At 43.4% G+C, this 22,392-nt stretch overlaps 1 protein-coding gene across 1 annotated transcript in view; it reads left to right on the top strand.

Annotated features, from left to right (window-relative positions):
- LOC142303965 (ras and EF-hand domain-containing protein-like) overlaps positions 1 to 22,392 on the top strand; it is a 93,031-nt gene that overhangs the window by 58,232 nt on the left and 12,407 nt on the right. The window contains 5 exon segments of the mRNA XM_075345886.1: positions 1,978 to 2,027; positions 11,277 to 11,481; positions 11,964 to 12,080; positions 13,096 to 13,237; positions 15,199 to 15,280. Coding sequence (XP_075202001.1) covers positions 1,978 to 2,027; positions 11,277 to 11,481; positions 11,964 to 12,080; positions 13,096 to 13,237; positions 15,199 to 15,280 — 596 coding nt within the window.

The following is a 22,392-nucleotide window of genomic DNA, read 5'->3' as shown; positions in this document are numbered from 1 at the left end:
GCAGCGCCCAGTGCTTCAGTAAAACTTAATATTAAATAAGCAGAGAATTTAATTTTGTATTAAAAATACTTGATTCCATAATCGCTATTATTAATACAAAAAACAGTCCCCAATCAGTAGGACGTGTACAGGCCTTTGCTTTGAGTGGCTTCAGGACATCTGCGACCACAGGACGTCACTAGTCTCTCACACTGCTCTGGTGTGATTTTGGTCCACTCTTCTTCCAGTCTCTTCCACAATTCTTTGACTGTTGTGGGTTTCTTGGCCATAACATTTTCACTAAGGATTTTCCATAGGTTTTCTATTGGGTTTAGATCAGTATTCTGGGCTGGCCATTTTATTGTTTCAATGTTTTCTGTTTCAAGGAACTGCTTTACCCATTTTGCTGTGTAACAGGGGGCATTGTCCTGCATGAAAATTTCTGGCTGATTGAGTGATAAATGCAAATAAGGAACCACGTGTTGTTGAAGGTGGTTCTGATACACACTTGTATTCACTCTGCCATGTAGCTGTATGAGAGGTCCATCTACTGCTGCAAAAAAACACACCCCAAACCATGACAACCATGACACTTCCTCCATCACCTTTCACTGACTTTTTAACACATTTTGGGTTCACTCTCTTCCCAGTTTGTCAACAAACATAATGTTTCCTATCAAACCCAAATTAATTAAACTTGCTTTCATCACTAAAATGAACTGTGGACCACTTCTGTGTCCACACAACATGCTCCTCACCAAAGGTCAGTCTAGCCTTTTGAGTCTTTCTGCTAATGAAAGGTTTGGTCACTGCAGAGTGGGCTTTCAGTTCAAATGCTCCTAAATGTTGTGACATTGAATGATGAGACAAATCGTTACCCTGTTCAGTGCTGAACTGGCGAGCAATTCCAGCTGCAGTTTTGAAACGATTACCCATGGAGATTCTCTGCATTATTCTGTCCTCTCTTGCATTTGTCTTTCGTGGGGGACCGGCCTTCTTGGGGGACTTGAAAGAGTTTATGATGTTGTAAAGATGCATTGTTCTTGAAATCACAGACTTGGAACGACCAACTTCTCTTGCTATGGCTGATGGGGTCACCCCTTTGGCCTTCATCTGGACAACCTCCTGTCAGAGGGTTTCAGTCACTTTGGAACGGCACACCATTTTTTGCAAAGTCGGTGCAAACTGGAAAATTAGGCTGCCAGTTAGTTACATAGGGTTTGTCAGATAATTAAGGAAAGTAGCGCCAGGTGCCAGATTAACACAAATAATTTGCAGGTGTCTGAAAGTGTTCTCTAATTTTGATCAGTGTTCTTTTTCATTTATCTAATTTTACATTTTTATTATGTGTTGTTGGAAAAATACAATTTATGAAATAAGCTTAAAATACTGTGAGTTTACTCATGATCAGATAGGACTACACAATGACCTTTAACATTTAGGAAATTGTGTGTTGTTCTCTAATTTTGATCTCCAGTGTACATGTTGCAGAAGAAACTCCACACAACCCTAAAAGGGCCCGTGCCCACTATCAGGAATAGCAGCGTTTTGGATGATGCGTGTTTTCACTGCGTCTAAAACTCTGCACTGTACTGTACCAGCACAGTGCATGGGATTTACAGAACTTCTATGCCCACTGTTTCTTTTTTCCGCAGCATAAATTGACTTGCCATGGCTTTCCGAGCCACCTTCTATCAGTTTTTGCTTGCGGAGATGCAAGTGTTCTCCGTGGAGACAAGATAGAGGCCACGGTGGCCCAAACCCTGATCGTGGGCATAGACCGCTGTCTATAACACTCCGTCTCCACAGGAGAAGACCCTCTGCGTCCAGGACTCGGCATGTCCGGACCGTGTGCACCCAGCCTTAGGAACTGATTTCAATTGTAACGAATCTGCCACATGGGAACAGATCCTGTTGTTGTGACTGGTATGAGGGAATGAGCCTTGGTGTAAAAGGGAACATGCTATTTTTGTTAACTATTTCCTTCTCCTTTTTCAGCATTCTTCCCCCAATCCTCCAAAGGATGCTCCTGTGATTACCTATAGCAGGTAGGATGTAAATCAAAATCCACTGCAGGTTTTGAGCTGGAATCCATAATAATAAGAGAAGCTACGATATGAAGAGCTGAGCACGATCTGTGCAGATTCATGTCCCAATAGTTCTGATGGATTATTTTGGCTATGAATTTAGTGTTCACCTTCTGAAGCTTTGTTTTTCTATTGGTCCATTGCACAGGAAAAATTAGGACACTTTGCCAAGATTCTGTTGCTATGAAGACATTGGTCTTTTTGCAAAGTTCCTTTATTATTTTATTTTAAATTTAAGTGAAACATTAAAAAACAATAAAAAAAACCCAAAACATTCATTAGTCTTTTAAGCATGGGATACTTCCGGTCACAAAAACAATGTATAAGGAAGGCACTTTGGTTTGGCATTAGTACAGAACTAAAGATTAACCAGTTGTGTAGGTGGCAAAGCGTACCTAGCATTTAGTATAATAATAGTTATAATAACAAATAACAGTGCTCAGCATAAATGAGTACACCCTCTTGGAAAAGTAAGATTTAAACAATGACTCACTGATCAAAAGAACAATTTCCAAAATGTTGACAAGAGTGTGTGTCGTAGAACATTTATTTAAAAGGGTACTCTGGAAAGATTAAAAAAAAAATGCTGTTCCATATCCTCACACTAAGGGCTCCTTTCCACTTGCGTACCGCTTCCGACACTAGCATCTGAAGCAATATGCTAATGACCCTCTGCTGCATGCATCTGCTGAGGGTCATGCGACTGTGATACGATCGTATCACAGCCTCGGAGTAGAGGGAGGGAACACTTTCTCCCATCTCCTCCGCTGTCTCTGCGTATATCACACTGAAGTCAGATGAAATGTGAGTGCACTGCAATGTTTCACACACTCCCATAGGCTTTTTTTTTTTTTTTTTTTTTTTTTTTTTTTTTTACTATATTTTTATTCAAATTTTTCAATAACATAACATTGGCATAAGCGAATTCAGCATTGTAAATTCAACATTACATTGTCATGTTTGATCATCCCAAATTCCATACCAATTTTTAAAATCAATAACCATAACATGGCAAGATAAAGCAAAGGAAAGCAGCGACCCCTTAACCCATCATTCTTATCATTCCCCCCATTGAACCCTTGTGAACATGGTAATGACATATAATAAAGAAGTCCCACTCAAATCGGTTATTTCCCCCTCTCCTTTTAGTCACCTTTCGGCATTTCCTCCCCCACCTCCAAGCCATCCAATGTATCCTTCAATTTTTCAGTATGATACCAGACTGTGTCTTTGAAAGGTGACATAATCCTGACTATCTCCTCCCGAGTACAATAGGCCAGTATGAATTTCTTCCATTTGTTAAAGTGCTGTCGTATTCTATCCGCCCTCCTTTCTGCATCCAATCCTTCTATTTCAAGAAGATGCATGAGCTGACCCAAGATCTCTTCAATCGCGGGGACCCTAGACTCCAACCAATTTTTTAGTATCGCTCTCTTGGCTGCCAGAAGTATCACATGTATAAGTCTGGGTGGGTTAGTCATCTTCCCTTTGGTATCGTTCCCCTCCTCCCAATGGTGAAAAATAGCGAACCCAGGTGAGAGCCGAACTTCAAGACCCCACACCTTTTGTATACAACTTTTGATCTGTGACCATAATGGACTCAAATGGGGGCAGGACCACAACCCGTGAAGGAGATCAGTTCCACTACTCTTACACTTAGGGCAATACGTAAGCCTGTCTGGCTTTGTTGCTGATGGAGGGAGATTAAAACCATAAATTGCCTTGTGCATAATTCTAAATTGGGTTTCTCGCCAATTCTCATTTAAAATTGATTTACGAAGAGCATTCCACCCTCCCCTAATTTTTACCCCCATAGACGGGTCCTCAAATTGTTTTTCCCAAGATTTAAATAAACCTTCCGGGTGCTGTCCTATTAATAGATCACGCATGGCTCCATAAAGAAAAGAGATAGATGATGAAGTTATTGAGTTCTTTACCAGACAATCAAAAGAGTTAAATACTACCTCCTGGGTCACATCATGCAACTGAGTCATAATACTATATCTCACTTGGTCATATTGGATTACTTGGTTAGTCCCCAGGCCATACTGCGCTATAATTTCGTCTCTACTCAACCATCTAGGCTCTGAGGTGTGCAAGAGATGAGCAACAGTCCTTATACCCCGCACCTTCCACTCTTCAAACAGCTTATTGCTTGTCCCCTGCACAAACTCTGGATTCCCCCATATAGGCAAGTATTTGGATATTTTATGGGGAAGTTTGTAGTTTTTCCTCAACGCCTTCCACGCTGCAATCGTGTCTTTAAATAAGGAAGAGTGCTTGATTTTCACAGGGAGATTAGCCTGCCTAGTATGAAGCAATGCCACCAGATCCCAAGGTTGTGCATAGTCTCTCTCAAGCTCCAACGCTGAATAATGCCTAGAGCCTTTAATCCAATCCAATATATATCTAGTCAAACAGGCTATATTGTAACCCCGAATGTTCGGCAAACTCAGACCTCCATGAACCTTAGATGCCATCAGCTTCTTAAGCCCTATACGAGGGCGTTTCCCCCTCCAAATGAAGTGTGAAAAAGCTCTATTTAGCTGGACAATATCTTTATGCTTGAGAAGCAGGGGAAGTGTTTGAAGATGATACATTAATTTTGATATCGACATCATCTTAATTAGGTGGACTCTACCAATTATGTTCAATGGAAGGTCGTGCCATCTTTTAAGATCTTGCTCTATTTGGCTCAGAAGGGGTGGATAGTTTAGACTATAAAGGGTTGCCGGAACCTTACCTATTTTAACTCCCAGGTATGTGATATATGACTTAGCCACTGTAATTCCTTCAAAAGGGTTCTGCTCCCGTGTTTGAACATTTGTCCCTCCCAGGTATAGGAGCTCGCACTTTGACGCATTAATCTTGAAGCCTGAGTACGCTCCAAACTCTCGCAAAATTTGTAAAATCTCGGGGACCTGCTGAGCTGGATTCGAAAGGAAAAGCAAAATGTCATCCGCAAAAAAAGCTGACTGAATTTGTCTATTATTTACAGAAATACCCTGGAAGGTGCTATGTGTAGATAACAATCGTACCAATGGTTCCAGAGCCAGATTAAAAAGTAATGGGGAAAGGGGGCAACCCTGTCTGGTTCCTTTCAGTAACGGAAAAGGGGCTGACAGATATCCTGGAATGTAAACTTGAGCCTTCGGATTTGTGTAAATTTCTCTAATGTAGGTATAAAATGACCCCGAAAAACGCATTTCATCTAGAACTCTATAAAGCCATGACCACTCAATATTGTCAAAGGCTTTCTCGGCATCTATTGTAAGCAAAGCGGGAGATTCTCCTTTCAGAGGCCGAAGGTTAACCCTATCCAGGACAAGAAGAACTTTTCTAATATTTAGTGTCCCTGATCTTTTCTGAATGAAACCGGCCTGTGCTGGGGAAATCAGTTGGGGAAGAATTATAGCTAGACGATTTGCCATAATCTTTGACATTATCTTCATATCTAGGTTGATAAGTGATATGGGCCTATACGAACCCGGCTCCTTCGGGTCCTTCCCCTGTTTAGGGATCAATTTTATATATGCCCGGTTATTATTTTGGAAAGACGCATTACCGTCTAGTATGCTATTATACAGCTCTAGTAATGTAGGTAAGATCTCTTCCTTTACTGTTTTATAGAATTCTCCCGTAAATCCGTCAGGGCCAGGGGCTTTATAATTATGCATGGAGTTGATTGTCCCCAATACTTCTTCCCCCGTAATTTTGGCATTCAGAAAAGTGCGATGCTCTTCTGTGAGTCGAGGTAGTGTCACTTTAGATAAAAGATTATTATCAGGAAATTTGTCTCGCTTTTCCGACGAATAAAGGTTTCTATAATACGTGCCTAAAGTCTCAATTATTGTCTTAGGGTTTTTGTGTATCTCCCCCTTTTTGATTTTTTATTTCCATGGGTCCCTGAGTTATAATCCTATTTTTCGCTAAGTTGGCCAGTATTTTCCCTGCTTTATTTCCAAAGCGATGTAATGTAGCTTCTTGCATTGACCTAGCCATTTGTTCCCGTTTTTCCGCCCACTCATTAAAAGCTCTTTGGGCTATTACCCATCTATCTCTATGGTCCCTATCAGGATGCTTTTGAAAAGAAGTATATGCTTCCCTCAATTTATGGGAGGTTTCAGTAAATTTAAGATGAGCCTTTTTCTTCAAATAGGAAACATGTGCTATCGTTCTGCCCCGTAATACTGCCTTCGCCGTGTCCCATAATAACATAGGTGTGTCTTTATGTTGATCATTATGTACCATAAATTCCGTCCACCATTCCTTTAATTTCAAGGAAAAATCTTCGTTATCTTTAAGGAAGGAAGGATATCTCCACAGATAGTCCGTTCCTCTGGGATAAATGTTTGCTAGGTCTAGCACCACCGGGGCATGGTCAGAAATCACCAAATCCTGGATAGTAGCTGAGTGGAGCGCACGTACCAGGTTCCCTGAAACAAGAAAGTAGTCAATGCGAGACCAGGAGCTATTAGCATGTGAATAGTGCGTAAATTCCCTATCCTGAGGGTGCAGTAGTCTCCACGCATCCCATAAGGCCGTGGCATTTAACAGAGGACGCATAACTTTATCATGGCCGCGCGGTACATTTGGGGGGCCTTTAGCATTTTTCCTGTCCTCTAGCACAGATACCACCGAGTTGAAATCCCCCCCAATTATTAGATTAAAATGGGCATGTTCTAAAATTTTGGCCTCAAGTCGTTGAAAGAATGATTTGTTGTTTTCGTTCGGGGCATAAATATTAAAGATTTTATAAATTCCTCCAGGTATCTCCACTGAGATCATCTGAACCCTACCTTCCGTGTCTGCATATGTTTCCAGGACTTGATGTTGTAATCTCCTACTTACTAATGTAATAACCCCTGCTTTCCTTTTAACTGAAGATGACCCATAGACTCCTCCAACCCATAATTTCCCCATCCTCTGCATGTCTGAACCTTCCAGATGAGTTTCCTGAAGGAGCGCAATGTCCGGTTTGAGGCGATTAAGGTGGCGTAATATCTTAATTCTTTTTTGGGGGGAACGTAACCCCTTAACATTCCAGGTGACTATTCTCATAAAGCACATGTAATAAATGGAAATCCTGCCTTTCGTTTACCATGTTTTTGCTGCCCTCTCTTGCCAAAAAAAAAAAATTCAACCAATTAGACAATTGAACATAGTGCTCACTTGCAATAGTGAGAGTAGTAGTAATAATAATAACTCTGTGTAAAATCTTTGCTACTTCACTTGAATCCAAAATCCCCAAACATTTCAAACATCTCCCTCCCCTCCCCCCCCCAACTATACCATAATACTCAGACTTCACTTTTTTCTGATCATTTTCCAAGCTCAGTCAACCTTATACTTATAGCGTTTAACCAATATAAAGGAGTGTCCCACCTACAAAGAAAGAGAGAGAAGGAAAAAAAAAAAAGTTCTCTTTCCTTTCCTCCGCCTCAGATTTCTTGAACTTTTTCCACTGCGGCTTCTCCAGCCTAAATCAAAAACAGGTGTCCCACCTTGAACTTTACACATCCGACATTTGTCTATTTGTCTCAGGTTCCCTTAAGTTCCTTGTTTTGTTGTCTCCAGTCCTTCGGGGAAGCTGTAGCGTGCTTCACAGAGCTCCCTTTGGTCACTCTCTGGTTCGGTGAGTCGTTGCGCCCTTGTCCTGGAGAATTCCTGAGGTCACGAGGACTGCTGATCCGCTCAATAAAGGCCTCTGCCTCCTTTGGACTTGAGAAAGAATTGTAGGATCCATCCTGATGTCTGATAATCAACGTTGCCGGGTACTTTAACTGGAAGCGTATATTTCTCTTAAATAAGGCAGAGCATATGTATGAGAATGCCCTCCGCTGCCGTGTGACCTCCGCAGAAAAATCCTCGAAGAGCAAGATGCGCGAGCCTTTCACCTCCAAGGGATGTTTCAATTTCTTGTATGCCTGTAATATTTCCTGTTTATCGGAGAAGTCCAAGTATTTCATTATGACTTGTCTTGGGCGTCTGTTATTTTCACTCTCATCACCTCTCCTTGGCGGACCAATGCGGTGCACCCTTTCCACTTTTCTCCTTCCTGCTACTCCCAGGGTTGTAGGAATAGTGGATTCACACAATGTACGTAGCTCACCAACCGGGTATGTTTCAGGCAGGCCGACAATGCGCAAATTGCTTCTTCTGGAGCGGTTCTCTAGATCGTCCACACGGTCCCTCAGGGTCAGATTCTCCCTGGCCAGACGCATGACTGTAGTGTGGTCAGAGCTGAAGTCCTCCTCTAACGTCGACATTTTGGTTTCCATAGCCGCAACCTGTTCCACCGTCTCATCAAGTTGGTTCTGTATGGCACTGAGAGCTTTTGCTATTGATGCTTTAATTGTAGCGGAGATGTCAGGTAGCAAACGATTGGCGACTTCATCAGCCAGACGCTTATAATCCATACCCTCCACTGTTTTGAATACATCCGGGGTCCCCGGGGAATCCTCCATCTCCATCTGATGAGTATTTTCAGGTGACCGAGGGACACTTAATTCTGTATGGGCAGTCACAATCTTTTTTTCACACTGTACGCTGGATGTATGAGGATTTTGTGTTTTGGAGCTGCTGCGCAGCAGGTATCTTTCCATCAAATAGTGAATGAAGGGACGTAAGTTTTGACACTGATTTAGTGTGGGTTGTCAGACAAATCTTGATTCTGCTCCCCCTTTTGTTTATTCTCACTTTCACCCCTTTCTCCCCCCTGCCAGAGTTATATGAATTCTCACTGTCCTGAAACTTTGCAGGGATGTATGTTTAAACTTCCCTCCTTCAGCTTCTTTCACTTTCTCCAGAGCTTTGCACTGAGTCTGTATGCCTAGAGATTCAGCTCCTGCTTATGCACAGGTCTGGACAAGATGGGGGAAGGGCCCAGGGATTCCCAGCTTTTTAACTCTTAGCTCTTTGCAGAACTTGTCAGTAGCGTGTTGTTTGCTGCTGATATCTTATCAGGACTCCAGGAGATTTATTATTCTGCTGCCGGTTAACTGCTTAGTGCTGGGGGAGTGAGTGCAAGGTAAGCTGCGTCCTGCTCTCTGTGTACAGATCTGATTTTAGTGCAGGGCAGGCTCCGGCGCCATCTTTATCACGCTGCCAGATCTTGAGAGGGAGGGGGAGAGCGAAATTCACCGCGCTGTTTCAAGTAATTATCTCCACGGCTCCCCATGAACTTCCCTGCATGTAGCAACTTCACTCACCGGTGGAATGGAGCGGGGGAGGCTGGTGGGTTGTCCGGTATATATGTCAGAGCTGCAGGGAATGACAGAGCTCAGGCGTCCTGTGTCCTACATGATCAGCGCAGGAGCCGGAAGTCCCCATAGGCTTTTATGGGGGTGCGTGAGCTGAGACTCGCTGCAAACCGCAGCATGCTGCGATTGCACCGAGCGCTCAATTCGTGTCAAGAAATAAAAGGAAAGGGCATACTGCCTCATTGATTAACACTGGTGCGAGTGCGATCCGATGTTTTATCGGATCGCACTTGCACATGAAAATCGCAAGTGGAAAAGAGCCCTACCTGTAATTTCAGTGTGATACTGGAGCTGCTCCTTAGCGCACTGCCTCCCTTCTGGGACGTTGCATCACATGCTGCCTGATAACGGCAACTTCCCTGCAGTCCAAGAACAAGGGGCATGGCCACACCCTTCACCACACCCTCTGCTTTCAGACAGAACAGAAGCCGATATAAGGGGGCTGCCTGTTACTAGGCCTCACCCCCTGATGTGTGATGTAACATCCCAGAAAGGAGGAGGAGCAGCTCCAGCGTGTCACTGAATTACAGGAACAGCACTATGGATCTCATCTTTATAGATGCAGGGCAGTAAAAGAAATTTTGTATCTTCCCACAGTTCCCCTTTGTCACATTCCTTTCATGTTATGGGTTGGTTAGGCAGGGATTAGCAATATGCACCCAGCACTGCTCGTGGTTCTGGGTGCATATTGGACCTGACAGGTTCCCTTTAACATTCCTTTCATTACAAAATCTTCAGTTCGAATCAAGTTAGTTGATTGCAAAAATAAATGAATTCACCCCAGATCTATAACTACAACAGTGAGTATTTTGGATGCTTGCCATGATTTTTAAGGACTGCACCAAGCCTTCTAGGCATGGAATGAACAAGTTGGCGACCAAAGGTGTTGTGACCGGATGGGGTCTAAGGACCCAAACTCCCACTGATCGGCAGCAATATACAGCCCCCAAAAAATGTAAAAGGGTGGTTCACCAATATTTTTTATTTTCTAGATCAATATTATATTGAGTAACAATGTTTCTCTCAAATATCTTATGTTGGCAATAGTGCCTGTGAGAGGCGCTATTGCAGACCGCTGTTCCCACGCTCTGTGACCCCCGGGCTCCATGACCTCGGGGATCCAGTGACGTCACGTCAAGTTCCTGACACCGTGAGTGATGGGCTGTGGGCGGCGTTTCACTATTCGTCACAGCCCATCTGCTCCCTCCTCCCTCACAGCAGAGCCGCTGCAAGCTGGAGGGATGCTGGGTTGTGACAAGCGGTGAAACACCGCCCACAGCCCAGTGACTCAGGAGGACTGGGGCTGGCCGCAATGATGAGACGTGAGCAGGAACTTGACGTGACGTCACTGGATCCCCGATGTCACGGACCCCCAGGGGTCAGGCATGGGGAACAGCGGTCTGCAATAACGCCTCTCACAGGCACTATTGCCAACATAAGGTATTTGAGAGAAACATTGTTTCTCAATATAATATCAATCTAGAAATTAAAAAAATATGGGTGATCCACTTTTTTTCCCAATTATGGATTAATTTTAATTAGAAGATTAAAGATTTAGTTTTATGCATTTTTATGAATTTCATTATTATAATTATAAACCAGATTTAAACAAAAGATAATTAAATGTCTGCATCCTCTTACTTGTCCGTCATGTCCTTCTGGTTTGGCTCTGTTCACCTCTGCTTCCAGGCCATCTACCACAGATCTGGTCAAACATATCTGACAAAACCCTTTAACATGGTGCACTATTGTATCCAGTACAATGCTGAACGCCATAACAGACAGGCGTTATTATAGTTAATCCTTTTGGGATTTGTGGTATATACATGTACGTCACAGGTTGGGTGTGGACCAGGCTTAGCCACTGTAAAATACTTACTCAGCATTTTTTTATTATGCAGTTTGGATTGTAATGAGTAAAATTCATATTATCTGACTTTCCTCATAGATTTTCAGCAGAGGAAGATCCATATACCAAGTATTCTGATGTCGCCAGCTGGGCCAATAGATGTAAAGACAGTGGCGTGTCCTTGCCTCGCAGCCTTGGGTACAGCGACATAGAATGCTCTGGAAGTGACTTTGGAAGCGAGCACAGCAATAGCTCTGATGAGCCCTGGGGAGGGAGCGTTTCTTATATAAATTCTGAAACCGAGGTACATATATAATAATAATATTTATTCATTTATATAGCTCTATTAATTCCACAGCGCTTTACATACATTGGCAACACTGTCCCCATTGGGTCTCACAATCTAAATTCCCCATCAGTATGTTTTTGGAGTGTGGGAGGAAACCAGAGAACCTGGAGGAAACCCACGCAAACACGGGGAGAACATACAAACTCCTTGCAGATGTTGTCCTTAGTGGGACTAGAACCCAGGACCCCAGCGCTGCAAGACTGCAGTGCTAACCACTGAGCCACCGTGCTACACTTCCTATAACCAAGCTACTGCCAACTGCCGAGTCTTCCTGCACCTGATGTATGTGCAGCACTGCCTCTCCCAGGAGAAGGAGGCAAGGTGCTGTCCTAAATTTTCTCTAAGGGGCAATTTAATTTGTTTCCTTAGGCAGTAGAAAAGCTAGAATCGGCCAGGTTATTGTTATATTCAAATATTTGTTGTTCTTGTGTTTCTAGACTGTGGAAGCCAGATCAGAAGTTGATGGACGGATTAAGTGGATCCCTTCTCGACCAGTAAGCCGCAGTGGCTCCACAGCCTCTTCAAAAAGACGACTTACTGCATTTACCCCTAAAGTGAGTAGACTGCTTCCAACCTTTGCTAGCAAGCCATGAGGAACCATATGGATATTGGTTCTCTGGATTTGCTACAGGTGGTTGTTTTATCACCCAAAAGCTCAGTAGCAGTTTTTTTGGAGGGGGTTTTAAGTGCCCTACAATATTGCTATTCCACTCAGTGTTCAGGCTGGGCATCTAGAGACATAGCTGCACTGAACTGGGCCGACTGATGGTGAGGCAACCGCATGACTACCAGTGAGTATCGTGCATGGGTGCTATGCAATTTACTAGGGTGCGCGTGTATGGAACGGACTTGGTGGCTCAGCCTTCGTCATACCAAGCAGATGCTGGTTATCTGCCTGTAACTGCATGGCTAAAGCTTGTTGTGATCACTCCTGTTTAGCTATGAAGACGCTTTTAACATTTTTTACATTGTCATATATACTACATATTAACTTTAAATATTGTCTCAGACACCATATGTTCATTGCAGCCAATCAGTGGCCAGCAATCTCTACCAGCTGTGACCATTGGCTGCAGCAGTCACATGACGGCCCAGATTGGTGAGGATCATCTGCAGCTGTACAGAAGAGTAATGTGGGGGGTGTATTTAGTTTGGGTTTTTTTTTTCTTTTTGTGTTTTGTTGTTTTTTGTTTTTTTTACATAGTTAGGCCTCTTAATAACTTGTCTCAAAGGCGTTGTCTACTACTTTTAAGTATATTTACACAGTAATCATCACAATGTATAACATATCTATATTAATTGAAAAGTAGGCAAATAGATAATACTGAATAATAGTTTTCATAGACATGACCATGATATACCATAGGTTGACAAGCATGCCAATGATATACCAATCTAAATTTAAAATATTTTTGCAAATTATGTTTTTGGAAAATTTACATTTATTTTAATAATGGCACTAAAGGTGGAGTATGTGGTCCTAATTGAATTCCAACACAATATGTTTGAGACTTTAATTAAAATCATTGTTGATTTGCAGAAAATGGACATTACTTTTGTTATTTGCAGAAAGAAGGTTTGATGATAGGAGCTCCGTCCGCCAGTCCAATATACAGGGTTGTCTTGGCTGGAGATGCGGGGTCTGGAAAATCCAGTTTCCTTCTGAGACTGTGCCTGAATGAATTCAAGGGGGACATTCCAACGACATTAGGTTGAGTGTTTGACCACCAGCTCTCCTCGCTCCTGCTGTCTTCGCTCCTGCTGTTCTCGCTCCTGCAACTTGAGCTAGCTCCTGCTGCCCTCGCTCCTGCAACTAGAGCTAGCTCCTGCTGCCCTCGCTCCTGCAACTAGAGCTAGCTCCTGCTGCCCTCGCTCCTGCAACTAGAGCTAGCTCCTGCTGCCCTCGCTCCTGCAACTAGAGCTAGCTCCTGCTGCCCTCGCTCCTGCACTAGAGCTAGCTCCTGCTGCCCTCGCTCCTGCAACTAGAGCTAGCTCCTGCTGCCCTCGCTCCTGCAACTAGAGCTAGCTCCTGCTGCCCTCGCTCCTGCAACTAGAGCTAGCTCCTGCTGCCCTCGCTCCTGCAACTAGAGCTAGCTCCTGCTGCCCTCGCTCCTGCAACTAGAGCTAGCTCCTGCTGCCCTCGCTCCTGCAACTAGAGCTAGCTCCTGCTGCCCTCGCTCCTGCAACTAGAGCTAGCTCCTGCTGCCCTCGCTCCTGCAACTAGAGCTAGCTCCTGCTGCCCTCGCTCCTGCAACTAGAGCTAGCTCCTGCTGCCCTCGCTCCTGCAACTAGAGCTAGCTCCTGCTGTCCTCGCTCCTGCAACTAGAGCTAGCGCCTGCTGTCCTCGCTCCTGTAACTAGAGCTAGCGCCTGCTGTCCTCGCTCCTGCAACTAGAGCTAGCGCCTGCTGTCCTCGCTCCTGCAACTAGAGCTAGCTCCTGCTGCCCTCGCTCCTGCAACTAGACCTAGCGCCTGCTGTCCTCGCTCCTGCAACTAGAGCTAGCGCCTGCTGTCCTCGCTCCTACAACTAGAGCTAGCGCCTTCTGTCCTCGCTCCTGTAACTAGAACTAGCGCCTGCTGTCCTCGCTCCTGCAACTAGAGCTAGTTCCTGCTGTCCTCGCTCCTGCAACTAGAGCTAGCGCCTGCTGTCCTCGCTCCTGCAACTAGAGCTAGCGCCTGCTGTCCTCGCTCCTGCAACTAGAGCTAGCGCCTTCTGTCCTCGCTCCTGTAACTAGAGCTAGCGCCTGCTGTCCTCGCTCCTGCATCTAGAGCTAGCGCCTGCTGTCCTCGCTCCTGCAACTAGAGCTAGCGCCTGCTGTCCTCGCTCCTGCAACTAGAGCGAGCGCCTGCTGTCCTCGCTCCTGCAACTAGAGCTAGCGTCTGCTGCCCTTGCTCGTGCAACTAGAGCTAGCGCCTGCTGTCCTCGCTCGTGCAACTAGAGCTAGCGCCTGCTGCCCTCGCTCCTGCAACTAGACCTAGCGCCTGCTGCCCTCGCTCGTGCAACTAGAGCTAGCGCCTGCTGCCCTCGCTCCTGCAACTAGACCTAGCGCCTGCTGTCCTCGCTCCTGCAACTAGACCTAGCGCCTGCTGTCCTCGCTCCTGCAACTAGACCTAGCGCCTGCTGCCTCGCTCCTGCAACTAGAGCTAGCGCCTGCTGTCCTCGCTCCTGCAACTAGAGCTAGCGCCTGCTGCCCTCGCTCCTGCAACTAGGGCTAAGCTAAAGCTCTTCTCGCTCCATCTATCCGGACTGACTGGCAGTACTGAATGACCGATAATCGGTAAATATTTACCAATTGGCTGTTGTTTTAATAGCTTATTTACTCAAGCAGACCTCTTGTTAAGATGCGCACTACACAATCTGTAATAGAATGTCCTGTGCTCATAGGCTGCCACGTGATCAGCAGCGCAGCTCCTGTTTACACAGAATGATACATTGCCTAGACAATAGTTATCATTCATGATAATCTTTCAGTAGAAATGCACCTTAAGATCTGTGGCTTCTCACCCAATTTGATATTTTTGCCCTGAATGTCTTGTTTGTTTTTCCATTTCAGATCACCTTGTAAGCAATGGCTTGACTTTTTCCTAAGCCTACTTAACATCTATGTTATTCAGTCGTGTCTTAATTAACTGGTTGCTATAAACATGTCAGCTAAGAATTTCTCTATTTTAGGAGTGGACTTTCAAATGAAGAAACTTCTAGTTGACGGCGATTATACAACATTGCAGATCTGGGACACAGCTGGGCAAGAAAGGTGTGTGTGCAAACCTTGAAAATGTGTTTATCTACATTGATAACATACTGCAGCTCAATATAGCTATAGTATATAGCTGTAAACCGATATCAAATGGTACACAGTAAAAGAAAAAAAAAGATAATTAACTGATTCCCAACATTAGACATACTGATACTTTCTGCAAATGGATGTATTGGAAGGTCCAGGAGATCATGTGGGCACAGGAGTGAGATCCTTCAGGTGCGAGCTCGGCTTAACTGACGGCTAAGCTCTTCAGTAACAGTCTAAGCCAGTATCAGCAACATCCTTGGTTATTTATCGCTTTGGATGCCACAATCAATAGCGACTGCGGTATTTAGAAGTTTGAAAGATTTGAAGGTGCTCCTCTCACTCTATTGGCCCACCCACAACTCGATTGAGGGGAGACAATGGATGTCATGCACATGGTGGTCAAAGAATGACCTCTTTGTCTGCTGCGTACAGTGTCCTGTTGGGTCCCGCCGTAAGATTGCCTTTTGCTGCTAAAATTGTAACATTTTATAATATCCTAACAAAAAATGTATCTAAAAAATGAAGCAGACATAACCCCTTCACGACATCTAACATAAGTTTACTTCATTGTCAGGAAGGGGTTCCCGCAAAATGATGTAAACTTAACGGCATGGCGATCTTGCGAGCACAGAAGCTGTGCCTGCACAACCGCCGCCAGGAGCTTGGCATAAGTGATAGCTGAGCTCCGGCTATCACAGACAGGGCCGATTCACACACTACCCCTGGTTGTTTCAAATTCCAAAGAGATGAAAAATAGGTTGTTTAACCTACTAAATGCAGAGATCAAAAGCGATTGCAGCATTTAGGAGGCTTGGAGAAGGCGTGTTCCTTTCCCAATTAATCAGGAGCTTTACAACGTGATCATGGGGGCCCCATCATTGACATGGCAACCCGAAGTTAAATTATGACTTCCAGGTTTGCCAGCTACATAGGCTTGTTAAACCACGCCAAGAGCGTCCTGTCGTGTAACACTGACAGGTGTATGTACTGTGATGTGTGTGCACTACAATGCATTACACCAGTGATCAAAGTAATAGCTGTTAAAGTCCCATATCGATACGAAGTAAAAAAAAAAAAAGTTTAAAAATATTTTTTTAAAAAATCACAAAATAAGGAACTGAAAAAAAAAAAGTAAACCAATAAATACATATATATGAAAAAACAAAAATGCCTTGTCACACTATTTAACCCCTTGATTGATCACTATAAAAAAAGTGGCTAAAACATTGCCTTTTTATCATACCACTGAAAAAAGTGAAATAAAATGCAATCAAAAAGTCACGTGTAAAAAGTTCCGCAAAAAACAAGGCCCCATTCAGCTCCCTCTGTAAAAAAAAAAAAAATAAAAAAGCTATAGCTCTCAGAATACAGCAATGCAAAAACTATTTGTCTAAAACAAATATATACATATATACACAATAATAACTTTTTGCCGCTTTTATACAATAAAAACAAGTTATAGAATTGCTGTAATCATACTGACCTAAAGAATAAAACTCTTATCACTTTTACCACATGGTGAGTGGTGTAAAAAAAATAAAAACTTTCCACAATTGCAGTTTCATTTTTATTCTGCCTTACAAAAATTGGAATAAAAAGAAATAATTTATAGAAAAATTATAAATTGGCCACAGTTTTGTGCATTTGTGAAAAGGACACCTCTGAACAGAGGCCAAACAGTACAGAGTTACTTTCTTGTCTCATAGTCAATAGATTTCTTGGGAGCATCATCTGAATCACATATTCGGAGATTTAGATGGAAACGCCAATGTAAGTGCTCAGCATAGCACACGAGATAAATGTGATCCAAAGTTTTATGTAAAATGTTCCCAATAAAAGCCAACTCATTCCACAAAAAAAATAAACAAGTCTCTACTCAGATCTGTCATGTCAATGGAAATATAGGGGGTTTTCACATTACTGGTAACACAAAGACTCTAAGAAAATGCTATGGCTCCATGGCCACCAAAAGATATATCCAGTGAATGCTACGTTTCCAATTCCAAGTGCCCTCCCTCCCTTCTGAGGGTCACAGTATGCGTAATCCACACGTTTGGCATTACTGTAGTGAGGAGAGCCCGGTTAAGTTATGGGGTGCATGTCTCTAAAAGCACAAGCTGGGCACAATGTACAAGGCACTACAATGTACTGGGCACTATGACAGTCTCATGGCTTGACTCCAGTGCTTTATCCGGTGACCTCTGATTGTGTGGTTTGCTTCCCTCTCCGTTGGACCACATCATGTTTTGTATCTGTCCAACTACTGTATGTTCTCTTGTCTTTCCTTTCCCTTGTCTTTCTGTTTTATTTCTACCCAGCTGTGTTCACTTATTTTCTTTGCCCTATCAAATCTGGTGTGGGGGGGTAGTTATACTTGCAATGTACATGCCTTAGTGCTGACTATATCCAAGGCTGATGGGTCTTTGTAGTCCCAACTCCTCAGTTCAGGATAATCTTACGGAGTTATCACTTTTGCTTTCCCTGTGGTTTGTCCGTGTTTCCCTTCAAAGCATTCTCCCATTCTTTATTTTTCTTTGGGATTTGGAGTGGTTCCAATTAATCAAGTCTTTTGGGGTTTCTTCTGTCTTCCCTGTATACGACTGTGTGAACACCTCTTTAGCTTTGTGTCTCACCCATTGCCTGTACACATCTTTTATGTTTTATTGGTGTTTAGAGCGCAGTTAAAGACACTCCTAGTCAGTGGGGGCCACCTGTGCGTAACTATAATGTGCCAACCTTCTCAGACAGGCAGGGACAAAACAGTGTCAGGCTTAGGGTACTCCTAGCCTGTACAGGGATCTATGGTAAACCTCTCCCCTTATTTGTTCATCTCCATAGGAGTGGAAGGACTCAATTTTCACTCGGTAACATCCATTGCTGCTTGTTTCTGCAAAATGCCCATTAGGGTCAAAATCGTCACTACACCCGTAGATACATTTTCCAGACGGGAGTAATTTCCAAATTGGGGTCACTTGGTGGGATTCTGTTACTTGGTGGCTCTGTACATGGAGTCTGCAACTATTCTAGGAACATCTGTGCTCCATGAGTCAAATAGTGCTCCATTCTTCCCGAGCCCTGCGCATATGTGTTACTGCCACATTCAGCAGAAATTGTGTTTATAACTTTTGATGTCTTTTTATCCATGTGAAAAAGTAAAATGCGGGGCTAAAAAAAATTAGCTGGGGGGATAAAAATGTAATTAATTTTCTTCATTACCTAATGGTAAAAACTTTTAGGACACACCTGTGGTGCTAATCTGATCACTGCACCCCCTAGATGAATTCAGTGACAGGTGTAGTTTATAAAATGAGGGTCATTTATTGGGGTTTCTGCTGTTTAATCATCATGGGGATTTTGTCATGTGACATGACTCCCACAAACCATAACACCTAAATTTGCTGTATAATATAGCGCACCTTCCCTTCTCTACTTTGCACTGTACCTCAGAAGTAGTTCCCAATTACATGTAGGATATCTGTGTACTCAGGAAAAACTGCTTCAGCAAATTGTATGTTCCATTTCCTCCTGTTACACTTGTGAAAATGAAAACTGTAGGGCCAAAGGAACATTTTTGTGGGAAAAATGTAAAATTTTCATTTTTTTTTTTCCTTCCATCTTCACTTTAACGACTTCTCGACCTGGGACGTAGCGATGGCACATTCACAGGAGCTGTGCACGTGCGATCGCCACCAGGAGCTTGGCTTACTTGATAGCCGAACCCTGGCGCTCACAAGCTTTGACATTTCAGGGGATCTGCAAATGTGACATGGCATACACAATCTATTCCAGCCAAAATGGTGCTTCTTCTCTTCGGAGCCCTGCTGTACACCCGAACATTAGTTTTCCACCATATATGAGGGTTTTTGGCGTACTCAGAGGAAATTGCATAACAAATTAATGGTGCATTTCTCCTATTACCCTTTTGAAAATGCTAAATTTGGGGCTAAAACAACATTTATGTGGGAAAAATATTATAATTTTTTTTTTTTTTTGTTTTGTTGGGTCAAGGTGCTCACCATTCATCTAGATAAATTCTTTGAGGGTTCTAGTTTCCAAATGGAGTCACTTATGGGTTTTTCCACTGTTTAGGCAACTCAGAGACTCTGCAATTGCAACATGACATTCGCCATCCCAGCCATGTTTGTGCTCCAAAAGATGTATGGCGCGCCTTCCCTTTTGAGCCCTGCCGTGCACTCACAGTAGTTTTCCACCACATATGGGGTATCTGTGCACTCAGGTGAAATTTGTATTTTCTCCTGTTACCTTTTGTAATAATGCAAAGTTTTGTGCTAAAATAACATTTTTTTTGTGGAGGAAAAAGTAACATTTTAATTTTTCCCTTCCCCGATGCTTTAGTTCCTGTGAAGCAGGATGTGGTTTTAAGCCGTTTGAGGGGTGCGGTTTTTAGCATGGTGACCGTTTTGGGTATTTTCTGCCACATAGGCTTAGCAAAATCACTTCAAATAAGTCACTAAAAAAAAAAGAATGGTTTTGTAAAATTTGTTGGAAAAATGAGAAATTGCTGATACACTTTTAACCATTCTAACTTCTCAACAAGAAAAAAAACGATTCTGATGTAAAGTTAGATAAGTGGTAAATGTGGTTGACACCAGAAACACGTAGACACATTTTAGCGAGATTGGCATGTGCTCTATTCTTGTGATTTTAATAAAAAAAGCCTACATTTGGCAAAGGTGGACTTGAATTTTTTCTTCTCATGTCCTCACATTTTGGCAAAGCATGTCCGTGCTCCTAACAAGAGGACTTGCCACAATGCGGTGAGCTGGACTTTATCTTCTATTAACCACTTTGTCATCCGTTTCTTCTGCCCATGTTCATCACATACCGCCTATAGGTGTGGAGTATGCTGTGTACAGGGCGGATGCCAGCTGTATTACAAAGCCAGCATTTGTTTCTAACAGCACCAATCAAAGCCATCTCCAATCACTGCTATGTAACCACTTAAATGTCTCTCTTCATCTTTGACAAAGGCATTTAACCCCTTCATGACCGGCTGATTTTGCGTTTTGTTTTGTTTTTTTTCCCCGTGTTCCTTCTTCCGAGAGCCGTAACTTTTTTTTATTTTTCAGTCAGTCTGGTCATGTGAGGGCTCGTTTTTTGCGGAACAAGCTGTACTTTTAAATGAAACCATGAGTTTTACCTTTTAGTGGTGTAGTGGGAAACTCCAAAAAAAATCCAAATGCGGAAAAATTGCAAAAAAAAAAAGTGTGATTGTACTATTGTTTTTGAGATCTTTTATTCACGGTGTTCACTATATAGTAGAACTGATGTGTGGGTATGATGCCTGAGGTCGGTGCGAGTTTGTAGACACCAAACATGAATAGGTTTACTTTTATCTAAGGGGTTAAAATCACATCAGATTAATATCAGAAGTTTGTCCATAAAAAGTGGCGCACGTTTTTTCACGACCCATAGCATTCTCATTTTTCAGGATCTATGGCTCAGTGATGGCTTATTTTATGCCTCTCGAGCTGACTTTTTTTTTAATGGTACCATTTTTGCTCCAATACTGCGTTTTGATCACCTGTTATTGTATTTCGCTCTAAATCTGCAGCGACCAAAAAATGTAATTTTGGCCTTTGGAATTTTTTTGCTGCTACCTCGTTTACAGATTTAGATTGATTTCATATTTTGATCGGGCGATACCAAATGTGTATATTTGTTTTATTTTTTTAACCCTTTCATTTTCAAAGGGGGGCAATTTGAACTTTTTAGGTTTTTATTTTTTTTAATTTTTCAAAACTTTTTTTTTTATTTTTATTTTTACATCTACTAGTCCTTTTAGGGGTCTATAAGGATCAGCAGTGTGTTCGCTCACTCGTGTCTCCCGATCAGAGCAGCACCGCTCAGACTGGGAGAAATGATCATCTCTTGTAACACTCAGAAATCGCCTGTTTCTTACAGGACCTGAGTCATGTGAGCTACAGGAGTTATCACATGACCCTGTGCTACCATGACAACCATCGGATCCACATGATCACGTCACGTGACTTCCGATGGAAGCCTGTGAGTATGCATTTAACGTGATCGCCGTTAAAATGGCGCTGTCACATCTTGACCACGCCATTTAAGGGGTTAACAGGTACGGGTGGATAGTGATTCAACTCGTACCTGCAAGGCACACATGTCAGCTGTACAAATCGGCTGACGTGTGCGGATCCCTGCCTGCAGTAGCACTTGGGGATTAACACGATGACCGCAGGAACCATTTCTACACTTATCAGTGACCGTTCACTGTGTTGCTATTGTGGGGTGCTGTTTGCTTGTCATTACACACGAGTATATAATGAAGGCTTCAACCATATTTATATATCTAGGAAGCACAGCCACTGACTAGGATTCATTGAGATCATCATTTTTTTCAATAAAATACAAAACTCTTGTAGTGCAGTAAATGCAACAAATTGTCACCGATTCAAGCCCCATGAGGGGACTAAAAAATAAAGTAAAACATTTAGGGTAAAAAAAACCCACAAAAAAACAAAAGCCGTTTCTTCAGCGCTCTATTGGGAGACCCAGACGATTGGGGTATAGCTACTGCCCTCCGGAGGCCACACAAAGCACTACACTAAAAAGTGCAAGGCCCCTCCCCTTCTGGCTATACCCCCCCGTGATATCACGGGTTCTCCAGTTTTAGCTTTGTGTGCGAAGGAGGTCAGACATCCATGCATAGCTCCACAGATTTTAGTCAGCAGCAGCTGCTGACTATGTCGGATGGAAGAAAAGAGGGCCCATATAGGGCCCCCAGCATGCTCCCTTCTCACCCGTGGATGGTGTTGTAAGGTTGAGGTACTTATTGCTAGTACAGAGGCCGGAGCCCACATGCTGTTTTCCTTCCCCATCCCCATGAGGGGCTCTGGGTGAAGTGGGATCTTACCGGTCTCCAGGCACAGAGACCGAGCTCCATCCACAGACCCAAAAGAACCTGCTGGATATGGAGCTGAGTATCGTCAGGGACAGGGCCCTGCTACATCAAGGTACTCTGTGTTCCCATGCACATCGCGCCCACACACACCAGCATTGCTGGGAGTGTTAGTGCGCCGGGGACAACAGCGCGG

Source organism: Anomaloglossus baeobatrachus, chromosome 4 (genome assembly GCF_048569485.1).
Source record: "Anomaloglossus baeobatrachus isolate aAnoBae1 chromosome 4, aAnoBae1.hap1, whole genome shotgun sequence".
NCBI classification, from domain to species: Eukaryota; Metazoa; Chordata; class Amphibia; order Anura; family Aromobatidae; genus Anomaloglossus; species Anomaloglossus baeobatrachus.
Note: the sequence above shows the minus strand (reverse complement) of the source record. Positions and strands in the feature narration are given on the sequence as shown.